We start from the raw sequence: 19,184 nt of genomic DNA on the forward strand, positions 1-19,184 counted from the left end.
GCTTACATTACTCGTCCTTGTTTTTAATTTAAAGTGAATCATCGTAAATGAATAAATACAAGTGTATGTACGAAAAACATTTAAAAAGTTTCGAAATGCATAGGCAGTAGAAATTATTGTAACCTTAATCCTTATTTTCTACAACAGGCATCGAAAATGTTTTTGTGAGCAATCGATTAAAAACAGTATAGCATGACAATAATACCGTGTTAAAACACACGTTCTTTTAAAAACACCTATATAGTAAAAACGTATGATAAAATAGAAAAGCTTTCCATTACGATGAGCATATGCCAAAATTTGCTAATCAAATAAATTTCAAAATATTCCACGGAAGTCGGAACCTGAACTAATAGATCGTTTCAAGCCCAGATCGCAGGACAGATCGGAGATATCATGAAAGATATACGAACAATAGCAGTTGTTACTCCATTTGTATGTTATTTGTTCCACTGCCAATAAATTTGCTCGTGGCGCCAATAAACATTACATTTCAGTGCAAGAATGTCGTCCCATCATGACGACTTACGATTAGTTCAAATAATAAAGTAAAGTAAAACATGCGGTTCGCGTGACCGGGGATTTAGATAAAGGTTCGCATTCCGAATAAGAATCTAAATCAGTTCAATGTGAGGGACTTTCTAAGGAAACCCATGTATGGGCAGAAAATTGCAAATTAGAAGGCTGTAAAAGATGTGGGAAACAATTTGCAAGGAGGCAGCTTAAAAATGTGTTCTTATAACTGGCATTAAATTAAGTAACTACCTGCTAGTTTAACGGAGTAACTCGTAGGACTAAATAGAGTGGCAATAAAAAAGAAAACTGAGTTAATTTTGATTAAAAAAAGGTAGAGCTAATAGTCACTGGTGTAATTATCACTCCTACGAGGAATCTAATAAACCTGAAGTTCTAATACTAAAAGCCGTGTAGGCTAGAGCACCAAAGAAATATTCAATACTTACATACACTCGAAAATCATAACTTGTGAACATATACGTGGGAGAGCCATGCTTCGGCACGAATGGGCCGGCTCGACCGGAGAAATACCACGTTCTCACAGAAAACCGGTGTGAAACAGCGCTTGCGCTGTGTTTCGCCGAGTGAGTGAGTTTACCGGAGGCCCAATCCCCTACCCTATTCCCTTCCCTACCCTCCCCTATTCCCTTCACTTCCCATCCCTACCCTCCCCTATTACCCTATTCCCTCTTACAAGGCCGGCAACGCACCTGCAGCTCTTCTGATGCTGCGAGTGTCCATGGGCGACGGAAGTTGCTTTCCATCAGGTGACCCGTTTGCTCATTTGCCCCCTTATTTAATAAAAAAAAAACTTCTCAAACGCAGTCGGGTAAAAAACAATCGGAATCGTTCGCGTGGCTGCTCTAACGACTAACGAGGTAATCACATTTGGTACGGCATTTTGACTTAGAAACTAAATTGTTTATCGAATTCCTCGAAGATGTTCCACATTTATTGTACTAAGTCATCGCTTCAAATTATTTTCGTATGATTTCCTCTTACTTTCCACTTTCCATTACTTTTTGATCTTTTATATCTTCAATTGACAATAACACCTATTACATTTTTATAACATTCACTAATTTATACACTTATTTAATATTTTATTCTTAAAAAAAGTTAATTTTTAAACTAAATAATATGTTTTATTCAAACGAGTACTTATATGTAATTTAATGACAATAATATAATAAACTTTTTGCACTTTAACTGACTCACTCAGATAATCTGCAGAATACCTTGTTAATCTGCAGTCTAACTGGTTTACGCACATTAACGGTAACATAATATGTATATGTATACAATTAACGTCGATTATACATATCGTTTTGTATTTATTTACCACATTGCATAGTTATGTCTACTTAATCTTTTCTATCGGAATTTGATTGCAAATATTATATCCTTTAGGCCTTACACGCCTGCCCTTATAATATCCTGTTTCTTATGGCATAATTCTATAACAATAAATATACTCGTATGTTTTGAATATATTACATTTCTGAGTGTCTGGCGCCGCGCCGTATTTAGTTATATGGCCTGGAATTTGCACGCACTCTATATAGTAGGGGAGGTCGTGCTCATTTTAAAAAGTCATTTCATACCGAGCGAAAACTGTAACAATAATACTATTCTATTAATACATAAGAGTTTTGATCGTCAGCTACTGCAGTATGGGTGGAATAAAAATTGAAAGTATCTCTCAAAGTTGTTGTTGGAAATCGTGTTGAATTGACATTAAAAATATCCCAATTCGCACCCAATAAAGGTCATATCTAGATTATACACGTTTAGGTTTGGTAGGTGCTATTTTAGTTTTAGTATAACAACAGATGGCGCTTTTAAAGTAAAATGTATATAATTCTTCTTCACAAATATTGACTATCGAATTAATTACTTTCCACCCGCATATTAACGACTGACGGTGGTCTTTATTATTAAAAAAGTATCAACATTCACCTGTATAAATTTTGTACGGTATGAAATGACTTCCATACGTGGGAGAGCCATGCTTCGGCACGAATGGGCCGGCTCGACCGGAGAAATACCACGTCCTCACAGAAAACCGGCGTGAAACAGCGCTTGCGCTGTGTTTCGCCGAGTGAGTGAGTTTACCGGAGGCCCAATCCCCTACCCTATTCCCTTTCCTACCCTCCTCTATTCCCTTCCCTTCCCATCCCTACCCTCCCCTATTACCCTATTCCCTCTTCAAAGGCCGGCAACGCACCTGCAGCTCTTCTGTTGCTGCGAGTGTCCATGGGCGACGGAAGTTGCTTTCCATCAGGTGACCCGTTTGCTCGTTTGCCCCTTTATTTTATTAAAAAAAAAAAAATTAACATAGTTCAGTAACGCGACTGACGTTAAATCCCCTGTCTGCGATACGGCTGACGGTGCATTTTTGGTTAAGCATGACCTCAATAATCATCTATAAAAATTTCATTCGGTATAAAATCACTTTTCGCAATTATTTTTTTTGAAATACTCTCAGTTAACATCCCACCACGGGTGCAGCGACTGACGCTGATTATATTGATTGATAAATATTAAGCTACCGCTGGACAAAAATTTGGTCGTCTACCTCCCCTACTAATATTACTGCATCGATTTACGATACTGAATGAACTACGTCTAGATTAGGTAAATTGTTATCAATGTCAACGTCACTGACATCTTTAGAATCAAGAATGGCTTAACTGTGGCTTAACTGTTTCAGGAACATCGTAATGATAATATTTGATTATTATTGTAATTATGCTGCGTGAAATTTTATGAAAGAGCTGATTTAAAAACAAAGTAAATTTAGTACGCTGTTATAGTGCTCTATATCATGGATTGTAATTGCTCTTAAGTATGCACATCGAAAAGCAGTTCTACATAATATCTTTAAGTATCAGAGCTAGTAAACCTACAAACATTCTTAAACTTGTTCCCAAGTAATTAATGAGTAAAGAAAAAACATCAAAGTATTTAGATCCGCTGATTGACCTCGTAAAAATGATTTCTACCACAAAGGTAATTCTTATAAAAAGAGCGGTAAGCTACAAATCAGTCAATGGGCCAGACTATCCTGCGATGATAATAAATCAGTGTGGTATCCAGTAGCGGCGTTGGGCGACCGTCCAGGGCGCTGGATAAAAACCGAATCGAACGCAAAAAAAGGGGCCCCGCGTCCTTACCAGCTATAGTATTACCGGCACCCTAGGCGCCGAAGAAATTTCCCCCGTGGCGCTGGTAAATGGTAATGCTAAAACCGACACTGGGTGCTATCACTGCATCATTCATTAAGTACACTGAATGATACAGTGTCGAGATAGTCACAGCCCTATGAGGTTATTGTTTTTGCCCTAACAAGTTTTTCTTCGTATCTCGTAAAGCAGTACTCTGCTACTGACCATTAATCAATGTCATAACACCTATTACCGGTGATTAAAGACGATAATGCCTTGTCGAGATGTATGCTCAAGATTGATTAGAACAACCGCCTTTCCAGTTTCCTTTGATCTGTTTTTGATTTTATGGAACTTTATTGCTTGTAGTTAAGGTCTAGTTTAGAAAATGTTTTCTTTATGTTTACCTATTATGTGGCCTTGGATTATTTAAATAATAATTATTTGATTGCTTTAGGTACGAAGTCACTGATAGAATAATATTGTATACTTATTTTATTTTTATTTTATACTGCGAATTTTCCTATCCTTAGATGGAAAATCATGCAATAAGAAAGCGGGCAGATCTAATATCCATTAAAGCTGGCCAACAATCTCAATATAACGGATCTAAGCGTTTTGTTTTATTGTGCTTTGTAGTTTGTATACAGTTACCGGCTAAATTGGCGAAGTCACGAACCCGTGCGACCGGCGGGACCTTTGGTACCTGCGCCTGCGCCGATGTCACAGATCAATTTGTAGGCCTACTACGAAACCGTTTTGAGACTCAAACAATCGAACGAGAATGCTGCGTCCTGCATTCTCGTACGATTGTCTCAAAATGGTTTCGTGATACGGCCCCTGAACAAAGGAATATCTGGTGGCAGTGGTGGGATCGTAACGGTGTTACACAAAAATAACAACTGTTAATAATCTGTTTTATGCGACAAAAGTAATAACTGTTTTAATACCGGCTATTATTAATTGTGTCTTATACTTTGAAACTTGCAAAGCTTTACGAAAAGAGCTTTAACTGGTGCTATGTGGCAATTTGAACCCACACAGAATTGACACCATTACTCTAAACTGTCAATAAATACTAAATTCCAATTTGGGAATTTTTGGCCATGACCTAGCAACCTTTTATTAAGTTTTAATAAAAATCGCGTAAGGATATAAAATACTGAAATTGATATAGCGTGGGCGTGGCCGTGGGCAAATTTACGATTATTGCAATGCCAAAAGGTTAAACATGCTTTACTGGTATTTTATATATTACGCCTTTCGTTGCAAATGTCAAAACAAGTGTTTTAGAAATGGCCAATGTTGTAAATCTACAATGTCATTTATGACTTCATTATAGTTAACTACTTGGCCAGTGGCCAGCTGTCCCACGAGATTGGGCATAAATTGAAGAGCAACGATAAATGTTCAAAACCGATTATAAAGCGATTGGAAATGTTTTGTTACCTGTGCAGGAAAACAATATACTTAATCGAATTATGCAATTGAAAATTGGATGTTCAAGTGTTAACCACTAATACTTATTTGGTTACTTAACCCTAACGATAAAGGTCGCTGATAGCTACAACAGATACGTACGAATGCAATAAATATTCTTTATAGGATCTATGCAAATGTAACAGACTGAAGTAGGACGAGAAACTCAGATAGCATCATCTCCAATTATTAGAGAATCGGTGGGAAACATCAAAACGGCCATTTATCTAGTCGCTGATAAGCCTAAAGATACGTAGTCAGGGCTTCTCCTATAAAAGGATGGGCTAACGGTGGTGCACTCCACATACCCTAATTGGCAAGTTGTTATTGACCGACGTCGAGCGAATACTCCTTCTATTGCCTGAGGGCTAAAAGTTACGGCCCTGTAAGTGTTCCAGCGGCGACTGGTATCCGCAACGTTGGTTATGTAACTTTGGATTATTTTTTACATTAAAATGAGCAATTTGTTTTATTTATGACAACTGCAATAATTCACAAACTTATTGTAGCCTGTCAGCCATTACAGTTCCGTCATCACAAGGAACACGAGTTCAATAACTTAAAAACATTGAAACTGGTATAGTTCCGTTTTGGAGTTGTGCCAAATGAAAGATGTCTATCTAATAGCTAGCTGCGAGCGGACTAAACAGTTTTCATTCCAATAAATCCGTAGATAAGCTTTGAGAAGTCAAGGACAATGGAATGCATTCTCGTGAGCTTTTGTTTGTTGATTCTCTTTTCGTTTGCCAATGTCTGTAATGAAGACTTGATTAGTTTTTCAGACAAACTTGTAGATTATACAAATCAGATGGTTTCATAATTATTTACACTAGAGATCGCCCAATGGTCGAAATTCGACCGTTTCAACGACATTAGGACTACTACCTATATTTGACTCAGCTGATCTCACACTGGCCGTGTAAGCATTGTCTAATAGTATCTATTCTATCTAAGATTAAAAAAAAAACTATAATCCATTTTCAATTTGTCAAGTTGTTGTCAAAAGATTTCAACCATAAATAACTCGTATATAATACTTATAGGCTTGTCACTCAAAAATCTGTCATTTTTCCTAGTGTGTGTTGCAGTGTGTGTAATGTTTTATTTGTTAAAAAAAAATGATAAAAACATAATTTCAAAATAATATTAGCTCGATGCACTCCTTCACCATATAAACTATAACTGTGCAAAATTTCATTCACCTACGTTTCCCCATTTTTCGTCAAAAGGATACTAAGTTTTCGGCTCACGTATTTATATATAGATACATTACATAATTATTTACATACATTACATAGTTATTTTTGTTAATGTTTATGTTTACCATAACTGGTGATAACAAAAGAACGTGACTGATTATACGGACGGCATATTATAGTTAATTAAACGTCCATTAACTTTACGTGTCAGATTTTAATGAGCCTTGATAATTTGGCTCCAGCAATATCGATTTTTCTCAACAATGACTATAAAGCTAAGAAATTAAAGTTCATTCTCAGTATACATTATGTCTTTATCTTTGAATTACCCATAGCATAACACGATTGGTCAACTTTTATAACACATAATAATTAATCAAAAATACCTCTATAAAACAGGGATTCTTATTTTGCCAACAGAGGAGAGTGATTTAAGCTTCCAAAATTTGTACATAGATTAGTTCAAGTATACACTATAATTTGCCCATAGCTTATATTAAATATATTTATGGTTTTTAAATTACTTAATATAAGTTACGGCTTACGGCCTTTCCATTACTTGCTGTTCCATTTCTTGTTTTCTACGAGAGGCCGGCCCAGCCTCTCATAGAAAACAAGCGATCTAAAACATATCCAAAACGATTTTTTACTTTAACGTGGCGTCACCTTAATCTGCATACATTTCGCGAACACCATTCCCAGTGAACGCGCCGTCAGGTCAAGTTCATTCTTATTTTGGTCAATTAATTAAGCGGATCAACAGATCAATAATAAATCAAGGAACCGAGGACAGTGCAATGCGACATGGAATCAGGCCACTGCAGGCTGCCCCACATTCAGCGCTGATCCAAAAGCAAGCGAATTTAGCCTTTATCTCTATTTAGCATAAACGCTTTTCAATAGAGCTGCAGTTTTGAGATTGGCGGATTTGGATTTGGCCAATGAAAACGTTTTCAGTTTCGTGACCTAGCTGGGCCTTCATCCGGCAAATATTTTACTAATAGTTTACTGGATATTTGGATCAGAATATATTGCATTAATCTTCGGTCCATCGGTGAAAATTTTCGAATAATATATTTTGGCAACATTTGGCGTGGAACGTACTTTATATTTCAAGGTAGCACATATTTTTACAATAATTTAAAAGGTAAAATAAAGTACGGTAAGGATCAAGTTTGTTCCATATTTAAAGCTAAAGCATCGAATGATAGGCAAATGATAGGGATTAGGGTACCCTATCATTCGATGCTTTATAATATAATATAAAATCCGGAACAGCTAATATTGTAAATTGTAATATTCATAGATTTTAAATTTTAAGGCATTCTTAGGATTTGAATGCTACTAACAATAATTATAAAGATGCAAGGATTATAGATACAGTGTCAACTGACATGTGTCTAAATGTTGTTTCACTCCCTCTTCCTGAGTGGAGTTTCAGTTACTTCCCGTCGTGAAGGTATTTACTTCAATTCATATGGCATGAAAACATTCCATCTATCATATTATCATATTACGTGGGAGAGCCATGCTTCGGCACGAATGGGCCGGCTCGACCGGAGAAATACCACGTTCTCACAGAAAACCGGCGTGAAACAGCGCTTCATTTTACCGGAGACCCAATTCCCTTCCCTATCCTCCCCTATTCGATTCCCTTCCCATCCCTATCCTCCCCTAATAGCCTATTCCCTCTTAAAAGGCCGGCAACGCACCTGCAACTCTTCTGATGCTGCGAGTGTCCATGGGCGACGGAAGTTGCTTTCCATCAGGTGACCCGTTTGCTCGTTTGCCCCCTTATTTCATAAAAAAAAATCCGAGAAGTATTATACAAGTGTACTCACCGCCGCAGATGACGTCGGCGAGGTTGGTCTGAACGCACTGGTGGGTGACGGCGCCGTCCCGCACGGTGGTGATCTCGCCGTACAGCTGGTGCAGCGCCTCCTGGTCCGACATGAGGATGGTGCGGGACCCACACTCCTCCTCCGCGGAGTGGTGCCGGGAAGACGAGCGGGAACGGGAGCGACGACGTCTGAGAAAATAAACGGAGAAATGGTAATAATTGAAAGGTTCATTAAGGATATTTATGTAGATGACATCGTTAAAATTAGATCACATACACCAATTTATCAGAAAATCTTTGCGTATTCCACGGATGTCTCAATGAACATTATTTTTAAGATGGTGTTATTTTTAGGCTAACGATATTTCTTTATTGCCTTGAAATTGACTAAGAATTAAAAACAATAAGAATAATAATAATAATAATAAAGGATAAATAGCCTAATATATTAAGTGAATAAAAGACACAATATGGGATGTTGCAAAAAAACTTGAAAGTTGAGTTCATTATCATAGCCGCATTTCAGGTTATGTGGACATTGATCAATAATGTAATTATAATAATTACGTATCAATTACATATACTCGGTAATAATATTTTTATGTACTTAATTAATATTTTGAGTAATTATTCTGTGGGCATTCTTATACCATGAGTAGTAAAGCCTTCTATGGAAATCGATTAAATATCAAGAGCTTTATAGATAAAGGCAATGATGTAAGTGTTTTTAATAATAATAAATATTGTACTCAACATAAATATAACTTTATCTTCGAAGGGAATTAAAACAAGATCATATAAATAAAAAATTCAAAAGAACGACTATTTATTACGAAGAACTCCAAAATATTCTTTGGCGAAGTTGAATTCCCGACATTAATCGTCGTAACATATTTATATTATAACTGCTTTCATATTAATAACTAAACACCTATCTCTTATGCAGGAAATATAAAATGTGTTTGCTATAAAAAGGCTACGCCATAAAATTCTATCCATTAATTGCACTTTAACGTTGTTCGTGGCGGCCGAAAAGGAAGATCTTCCAACCGAGCGAGATAGCATGCTCGGTCAGGCCGAAGTCCACTGACGTTATTTCAGACGTTGTATATATCTTGCCGTTCTCCGAAATTTCGATAGCGCGATGCAGGAATGTTAGGCGAGTTGTGGGTACCGCCACAGCACTTTCGAGAATAAACTTTATCTTATGGTTCCAAGTTCCAACTATCTTGACAAAAATAACCACATAAGTAATTTGAAATTGCATGAATATAATAAATAATATTTTTTATTAATTGCATATCAGTTATATGGCAGTTATAGTTAGTTAATCGGTATTGCTAGAGTTAAATTAACTCTAGCAATACCGATTACCGGGGTACTTGCGAATAAAACATTTAGATTCTGTTTTTGTCTTATAGCGGCTAATTCTGTGTGTTAAACATGCAAATATAAAAATTTATCCAATGATCAAGGATATACATCAAGGATATTTTTTGAAAATCTGCTGACAAAAAATGCCATCAAATTCTGGTAGACCTATAAAATGCTTGACATCTATCTAGATTTTTTTTTATGACATAAGGGGGCAAACGAGCAAACGGGTCACCTGATGGAAAGCAACTTCCGTCGCCCATGGACACTCGCGGCATCGGAAGAGCTGCGGGTGCGTTGCCGGCCTTTTAAGAGGAAATAGGGTAATAGGGGAGGGTAGGGAAGGGAATAGGGGAGGGTAGGGAAGGAAATAGGAGAGGGTAGGGAAGGGAAAAGAGTAGGGGATTGGGCCTCCGGTAAAATTTCATTTTCAAATTTCTAGATATTTTTCTTCAATTCTAGAGGAGGTGCAGAAAAGATGATGAAAAGACTCATTGCAAAACTCTTCAAACCAGTCTATTATCCCAACAAAATAATTATTCATAGCAAGTGTAACAATTAATGGTGTATGTTATCGTAATTCTTAATCGTGTTTGTAAGACATTTATCCCAATACTTGCATGATAGATCGTCAATGTAAAATACTATTGCAGACAACCACACGCTTTACGCAACCCTATGTGGGTAAATTATAAGCAAGATTGATTTTAATTTTAAAATTAGGAGCGATGCTGTCGTAAGAACGTATGTAAATTTAGTGTAGCAAAATTATTTCCTATCTCTGCGTTAATGTTATTGGAAAGTATATTAATAGGTTTTTAAAAGCTTTACCTGAATAAGTAAGCGCTAAAAATTAACATAAAAATTTTAATTAGAACGAAAGCCGCCATTTTGGTAGCAATGTCAAGTTTGACACCAAAAATGGCGCGCTCATCTGTACGCACAGTGCGTTCCGATTTACGTAATGCATCCGAATTAGGTGACATCTTAAAATGGAGTGTGACTTGTGACTCAGCTTCGGGTGTTGTTAAACAATGCTTGTTTTTGTCAGTCTTACGAAGCATAGTAATTAAAACTTTGTTAAGATTTTTATGTCCTAGGCCTGGAGCCTGGGACATAAACAGCAGCAGCTTTATAAACTAAACTATCTCACTTACAGTTATTTATACAGGCTGTAACAAAAATAAGTGATAATACAAGGAACACGTACACACCATAAAGTATTATCACTTATTTTTGTTACACACTGTATAATAACAGTGTTTATAGTATTTATTTTAATGTAGCATAATTCATTTTCCGTACGAGTTCGATTTTCGTATGTCAAAGGCATTCGAAAAATTTTATCCTTTTAATTAAGTACGCTATCTTTGTGTCATATCAGCTCTCTCTAAATTTCTCTACAAGCTAAGATAAAAGTGTTGTAAAAACGAGTCAAAAAGATTGCTTTCGATTTTTATCAGTTACTGGTGAGACGAAAAAATTAGAAGTTAAATATTACCGATGGGATATGTTTTTGATCTTCTATAATTACCTAGCCTACTAAAGCCAACACGTGTGGTATAATAATAATAATAGCTCCCACACCAATTTCGGTGACGGTGGCCGGTTTCATTGAAACCAGGCCAGCTACGCAGGAGTAATTTTATAGTGCCCAAGTGTGTGCGCAGTGCACAAGAGCACTCTCTATTCCTTTACTCTCATAACCCAGTGGGACGGAAGACCGATACGACCGGCGAGAGATCAGGCGCAGGACCGACTTTTTACATGCCCATCCGACGCATGGATCTTACTTGTCGGACAATCAGGTGATCAGCCTGCAGTCTGCACTGTCCTAACCAAACTTGGAAATAACATGTTTCCAACGTGGGAATCGAACCCACGACCTCCGAGTTAAGAGCCGCGTTCTATACCACTAGACCACGGAGGCGTTATATATGGTATACATGAAGTGGCAGCTAACTTTATTATTCTTCTGGAAGCGTAATGTTGGAGTCTTGACAATTCTACTTATTTTAGTATTCCAAGTCCTTACCGGTTTGTTGAACAAAGCACCGCAAATTTGATTCATGGAAGTAAACCTGCTCTGTTTACTCAGAAGTCTGTCGGTATCTTTAGTGATCCGAATTTTAATGTCCCTTTTTATGAGACTTCTTACACTTGTGTCTGTTACGTTTTATTTTTAAGAATTTAAATTTTACTATTAGCAACGATGTTAATATTACGTGTACAATTTGTTAAAATTTAATGAAGTAAGTATGTATGAAGTTTAAAACTCCCGAAATTTTCCCGCAGTTAGCGAGATTTTGTTGATTTACTATGACTAATATATCAATATTAAGTCTGTTTTTCGGATTAAACTATTACTACTCACATCCAGCATCCTGAGGATGCGCCGGTGTTGGGGCGAAACGCGCACGAATTTGCTAACATTATTGCTTGTGTGGTGGTGGTGTTTACAGGTTCCTGGTTCTTGCATGCGAATGTACGCATAGGCAAGGTGGGAGAGGAGGGAGGTGCTGTGAATTTTTTTCATTACTACTCACTCAGGTGTGACGATGAAGAATCCCCGCGAGGTTTGGTAGATCTTCCGCTCCTGCATCAGCTGCGCGAGAGTGTCGTACACCACCTCGCCCGACGGGGTCTGCATGGACGGAAACTTGGCGGACAGGGAGGTGCGTATGCTCTCCAATGTCGCTGATTGACCCTGTAAGGAAATATTTGTCTTTTAAATATACTGAGCTATAACAACCCTTTTGGCTGCAATGATCAGACTTTAAATAAGTGTAAAATTCTGTGACTGGCTGTTCATAGTCATGGTTTGGATGGTCTAAGCTCGTTGAAAACCTAAACTAGTGTAACTAATATAATTTATAAAAACTAAACCCAGTCTTTCTTTTAATTTAAGGACTCAAGATAATTTTTGTCTCATTGTCATGTTTATGTTGATGATCTTATACTCAAGTTCTTGAATCATATAGATTAATAAAACTTATCTCGATCTCCTTGTGCGACCCGCGAAGGTCTCCGATTTGTGTCATCATTTGAATTACTTGTTTGATCATAGACTTGTAACAATGTGTTTATTTGCATTGATTGCTTCCTGCAATTATGGGTTTCCTAATACAACATGCTCTTAGACAGGTGGCCTTGTCCCTGAGATAGATGCTAAAAATCAATAGAATGATTAATACCACTTTACATGGAGCGAGCAATTTACTGTAACTTAAGACATAAATTAAGATGCAAGGATCGATAGCAGACATTAACTCGCCCAAGTAGAAAATGTATGGGCATGAATAGATTTAAAGCAACCCGAAACGTTGCGTGCAAATATGGAAGTGAATAAATATACTCGAAGCCATATCTTGCTCTCCTATTAATAGAGATCTAAGCTAATGATGACGATAAAGAAAACTTATTCATTATCGGTGCACCGTAATTTTAACTATTGTCACTTGTACGGTGTACCGGATAAAATCGAAATGAGCGATAAAGGCAACATTGTCTCAGGAATTCCAGAGAAAGGTGCGTAGATAGGCGCATACAGATTGCATTAGTGAGCGCGATCCATAGTTCGACCGGTTCCGATTTGCATCGGACAACTAGTCGATAAATTAGTTGGACTAAATCGATTGTCAAATAGTGATGTGACAGGCTAAAATTGTGAGTTAGTCAACACCTGTTTCATGTGTTGTAAGAACTTAGCTGCAATAAGCTAACTCCCAATGTAAGGAGTTAAGATTTGAAGGATATTTATAGATCTGTAGAAGGTTCCTACTATTAATGAAAATATATTTGACATACGTATAATAAACAAATACGTATGACTGTCTTAGAGTAATATTATAACTTAGTTGAATAATTAGGTACTTAGCACAGTTTTATTGGCCACAGAAGCAGTTTGCACGGAAATTTAAAAATTAAAGCTCTGCGCAGCTTTATATTATAATATCTTTATATCTACGTAAAATGTTGTTGGGAAAAAATATGCACCAACTTTGCCATCAATTACATTTGCATTCATGCGAAAAGCGATCAATAAAATATCAGAAAAAGTTTCGTAACCAAAATACCTTTTTAAGGCCGTATCAGCCCACGTCTGGTATTTAAGTATAACAGGATTATATTACTATTGTAACGATGACTGGGTTACGAAATTAGGTGACAAATTCGCGATACCAATGGAATGCTCTATTGACTTGCTAATTTGATTTTAGGCTGATGCATTAACAAGAACTAGTGCTCTGAAATTATTAATATTGTGACATTGTCTGTGTTCAGAATATAATGTCCCTTGTTAAATTAAAATGATATTGTTTCTTGCATTCTACAGTATACACACCTTCACCATTAACATTTATAATATTTGCTTTGAGAATATTTTATTTATGTATTAGGTACCTATACCTACTTGAAGAAGCAAGCCCTTTGTTTGAATTAACATCAGATTCCTACTTAAATTCAAGTGTATACATAATATTGACTTTATCTTTAACATTCATAATGTTTGCTTCCAGAAGATTCCTTTCATTCACAACAATTTCTTCGTTCTCATGAGAATCTCTAGATACTAGATCGCTGATTTGAATCTGTTTCCGTCTCCGCGCCCTTGCGAAGCGGATTTGAGCACATTCTCGTGCTAGTTGACTAGGTGTGAAAAAAAGAGTTCGCGACCTCACGCGGAACCGTGTCCGGTTCTTGTTCTCAAGATCCAGTTCAGTGACACAAGTGATACGTGTCAAAGTGTATGATGTATTACCCTGCAGAACACCCACATGCACCGTTTATATGAATAAATTAAATTTCAGCGAACGTTTGAATACAGATACTCTTGGATAGTTTCTGGGATGCTAGTACTTAGTAGGTAAATGAAGTACTAAAAACTTGTAAGTATTAGAATTTAGATATTACAAACTTCGAAACGGCAAACATCCACGTAATTTACATTTTTATCAATCAGGCAGCATCATCCATTATAGATAGCGAAACTTCAATCGGATCATCCACTATAGATAGCGAGGCTCCAATTCGGGCTTTATTGAATTTAAGGACCTTAGCAGCTTTTGGCTCTACAATCTTGTAACTGAAATGGCTTAGCAATTTTAAAATGCTAAAAAGTCTTCTTAATGTAAAGACCTCAGCAACTTTTGGCGTACAATCCTATCTTTTCAAAAATCTAACAAGTCCTCTGATTTCTGAATCTAAAGATTTAACTTTTGGCATTCAGCCTCCCAAGTATATTAAATTGGGCGATTCTCGGAATAACTTAGGACATGCATCGCGGTTGGCACGAAACCGGTACGGTATTTATACTTCACGGCCAAGAGCCATCATTCTGGTACGTGCTCTTAAAGTTTACTCAAAAATGTGCCCTAATTCCAAGATATGGTAATTGTGCTCAATAATATTTACGTACACAGATTTGCAACAAAATTGCTTTACCGTTAATGGTGATTCACTTCCTCAGGGTCAGTGAAATATTAAGAGGCCTTAATATTAATAAAATTAACTTCACAATTATTATAATTTACCTTTGTGTGGAAGACGTGGGAAAGCCATGCAGCTTCGGCACGAATGTGCCGGCTCGACCGGAGAAATACCACGTTCGCACAGAAAACCGGCGTGAAACAGCGCTTGCGCTGTGTTTCGCCGAGTGAGTGAGTTTACCGGAGGCCCAATCCCCTACCCTATTCCCTTCCCTACCCTCCCCTATTCCCTTACGGGCAACGTACCTGCAGCTCTTCTGATGCTGCGAGTGTCCATGGGCGACGGAAGTTGCTTTCCATCAGGTGACCCGTTTGCTCGTTTGCCCACTTATTTCATAAAAAAAAGGATAGAACAACCACATGACATTATTTTATGGTTAATAAGTGTGATTATTTTGATTGAACCCTACTCTTTCAAAAGCATCATCAACCTTATAATCATCATCAGCTAATAGTCTACTTACCTGTGACGTGAGGTCCATGATACAGTCGCATAGTGCTTCAGGTAAAGGGGTGAACTGCCCCTGATATGCTGGAGTTACGATACAGTCTTCTATGTCACCTGAAACAATATAAACTTATGTTTAGTTTAAAAGTAATATAAAATAAAATATCTTATACTTTAAATTATGTAAGTAATAGTTTGAATAAGTTAGTTTTTTTTTTCATAAATGGAGGCTTTAGGACCCTGAAAATTGTATTTTAAAATATAGTAAACCTCAATGTAATCCTTAATTAATGAGTAAGAAAACACCGAATCTCTTGAATCTTTCAATAAAATTCAGTTATCAAACATAGTGAGAATGATTACTCGGTTCGGATAACATTTGCAATTTGCATATTAAATTCTAATATTTTCAAATAGTGGGTGGTGTGCATTCACGATTTTATTTATTGAACCGACGATATCAGATACGAACAATTAATTTAAATAATGACCTCCATTAGCATTTCCAATGGTCGAAGTTATAATTAATTTAAATTAAGTAATAACTCGACGGCCGTGTGAGTTATTGAACACATATTTGTTTTGTTTTATTATCTCATCCGCTAATAGATATTAGCTGTTTGAGATTTGAATTACCTACATTATATTCGCAACGTATAATTTTACCGTATAACAAGTAGTACTAATATTTAATAGTACTAATATTTAATAGTACTAATTTTTATTTAAAACACCTATGCAATAATTTTATAAATCTGGCAGAATGCTGCTGGAGACTAGAGTACAGAATGGTGCAGAAACTAAAAACACCGAGTAGAGTCGGCACACTCTACTATTACGGAAGATAAAATATTTTTATTGTTGATTACAGGTACTACAGTGCAGGATACAAACGTTCATAAAACTAGAGATAGATGATGTTTAATTCAATTATACTGTAAAATGTAACTGTCAAATACACTATAAATATTCGCCAGTTATCATTGCGAATTCGCCGAGATCAGGGAATTGGGAAACTCGTAAATTGTACCCACAATGCAGTCCCTTGGATGACAGCCAACTCCGCAAGGTAAGTACATCTAGTATATTACCTTCAAAATTCTATAAAATGACCCTTATTTCCTTTGACATAAAGATGGTAATTGGTAGAAGAGGTAACATAACTTAGAATGTACTGTAGATAGCGCATACCTTACAAGTTACAGGGGTAGTTTAAAGTTAGTATTTTTCAAAATTGTGGGCAAAGGAACTAGAGGACAAATTTTGCGGACCTGAAACATACGAAATAATGTTTTTTGTGGATTTTTACTACAATAAAAGATTATATTTACTTCCTTTTGTTGTGTGGATCGTATATGAATTGCGTAGGAAAGATCTTCTTAGATATAGAATTACCAAATTTTATAAGAACTTATGGCCAAAGATCCAAAGATGCCACATTTTGTCCAAATACGTCAAAACGCATTAGTACACACAACGGCGTGCAGTTACGAAATCACCAGATTTTCGGAATCGTCTTATGTTTTGTGCGTGGCATACTTAAAACTTAAAGTAAGTTTACGTGAGTTAAAGAATAATGAAACATTTCGTAGAAACTTTTAGGTCATGCCTGTTGCCTAAAAATTCTCTATAAAATACTAAATAGTACAAGGAATACTTTAGCAAACTACACTAGTGCCAATAAAGAAACTATTCAAACTTTTTGCTACTGACAGTAAAATATTTTAAATTTGAATTTTTAAATTCAGAATCCAGCTCTACAACAATTTCCGCGTTATGGCGTGCATAACGAAGAGTTGACAAGGGACTCTTTACGTTGGGTAACCTAAATTTGAGCTTTTCAGCCTCGGCGCCTTAGTGTGCTTCAGGCTTTTAAGAAACTATTGATAACAATAGCTTGTCTTACCTAAGATTTTTGCAGTTAGTACTTTTAAATTTTGCGAGGTTTTTTATATGCTTGATTTTTTTATTTATAGTTTTCTTAAATTATATATTTTTTTTTACAATCTAATCCACCATTCATATCATTTACTGGCTAAGTTTAAAATCTAGCAAGTTAGATAACAGAAAAAAGATTACTTGAAATTACAAAGAAAATGGAGGCTAAAGACTCAAAAAAAATTTTTTTGATAGTTTAATAATTAAGCTTTAATATAAAATATTACTACCTATTCTGAATACCAAAAAGATTGTACTTAAATTCCATTACTGAACAAAAACTTGCAGCTACGGAACTTTAAAAGCATTGCTCAATGTGCACTTGGCCGGTTTATAGTTCTGGACACATTCCAAGTTTGGTGTCACAATCAAAATAATGGCGCTATTGCTTTGTCCTGTGCTGTAAACTCGAGGAGCGGAATATGAGTCGCTCTCTATGCAATATTCATGACAACTATGCACTCTGCAACAGTAAGCAGATATCTACTATAGTTAAATTTGTATGTGTGTAATTTAATTTTGTTAATCTTTCACAAAAAAACTATTAAATTAATAAAATTTTTGAAACTGAAACCTTAAACAGGTGTAGAATTTTATAATAAAAAAATATAATATTAGCCGGCCCCTAGCCAGACGATCAATTGTATTGTGCAATATCTTATATCACTTCAATTTTACTGAACAAATTTTTTGATAATTAGATTGAAGGCGCGCGATGTTCAATATTAACCCTAGACGGTCAATAATATTACGCAATACTCACGTATTGCGTAATATTATTATATCACTATTGTGCAGTAAAATTGCTCGTCTACGGGCCGCAAAAGATCAAAGAAGCATATAATAATTAATATTATTATGCATATAATGTTCTGATTAGGTAACAGATTAAGTATACTGTACAATACCATAGTACCATCCTAATCGTGGGATTAATGATAACGATACGTCGTAGCGACATTGAGATATTTGCCCAATCCCATAAAGATGTCGTGTCTGAACAAATGATATTAATGTCTAGATGTAATATACTATTAAACAAGGTGAAACAGAACAAAGTAATAATACTTTAGAGTTAAGGATGTATGTGTCCCTTCTTGTATAAAGTTTACTGTGAAAATAGCAGCGCTGAAGTAACTACTTTTGACTTCCAACTCGTTGCACCAAAATTAGTATATCGCACAGGAACTGTGCTTTCTTCGGGATTAAAAATATCCTATGTCCGTTTTAGTAAGTCGACAAAGTATCTCCATGCCAAATTTTTAACCGACTTCAAAAAAGGAGACAGTTATCAATTCGACGCGTATGTATGTAATGTTTCCAGAACTGCCCAATTTTCGTATATTAGTCATCAGCGTCTAAACAAATGTGCCAAATTTCAAAAGTGTATGTTTGTAAGTATGTATGTATGTTTTTATGTTTGTGTTCGCATATCTCTGGAACGACCATTCCGATTTCAGTAATTCCTTTTTTGTTGTACGAGGTATTGTTCAACTTAGGAAATAGTGCCAGTTTCATCAAAATCGGTTCAGTAGTTTTGGAGATATTGAGGTTTAATTTTCAATTACGTACAATTTTGAAGTCTGTTTTATCTTTTTATAAAATACAGACTTTGATATCAAAGTCGGTTTAGTTTAAACGTAGATATAACAAACAGACGAGCTTTCCCATTTAATATTCGTCGGCAACAGTAGTACAAACGTTTGTATAATTAGCATTTGATTGGTGGTGGGC

General features: G+C 36.1%; 1 protein-coding gene across 1 annotated transcript in view; it reads right to left on the reverse strand.

The window, feature by feature from the left end:
* The window catches only part of LOC121731330 (serine/threonine-protein kinase DDB_G0283821), a 181,108-nt gene that overhangs the window by 21,067 nt on the left and 140,857 nt on the right, over positions 1-19,184 (reverse strand). Inside the window, exons 4-6 of the mRNA XM_042120724.1 lie at positions 15,529-15,626; positions 12,122-12,282; positions 8,203-8,390 (exon numbers count right to left, since the gene is read on the reverse strand). Coding sequence (XP_041976658.1) covers positions 8,203-8,390; positions 12,122-12,282; positions 15,529-15,626 — 447 coding nt within the window. The remainder of the gene's footprint in view (positions 1-8,202; positions 8,391-12,121; positions 12,283-15,528; positions 15,627-19,184) is intronic.

The sequence above is a fragment of the Aricia agestis genome, chromosome 10 (assembly GCF_905147365.1).
Source record: "Aricia agestis chromosome 10, ilAriAges1.1, whole genome shotgun sequence".
Taxonomy (NCBI): Eukaryota; Metazoa; Arthropoda; class Insecta; order Lepidoptera; family Lycaenidae; genus Aricia; species Aricia agestis.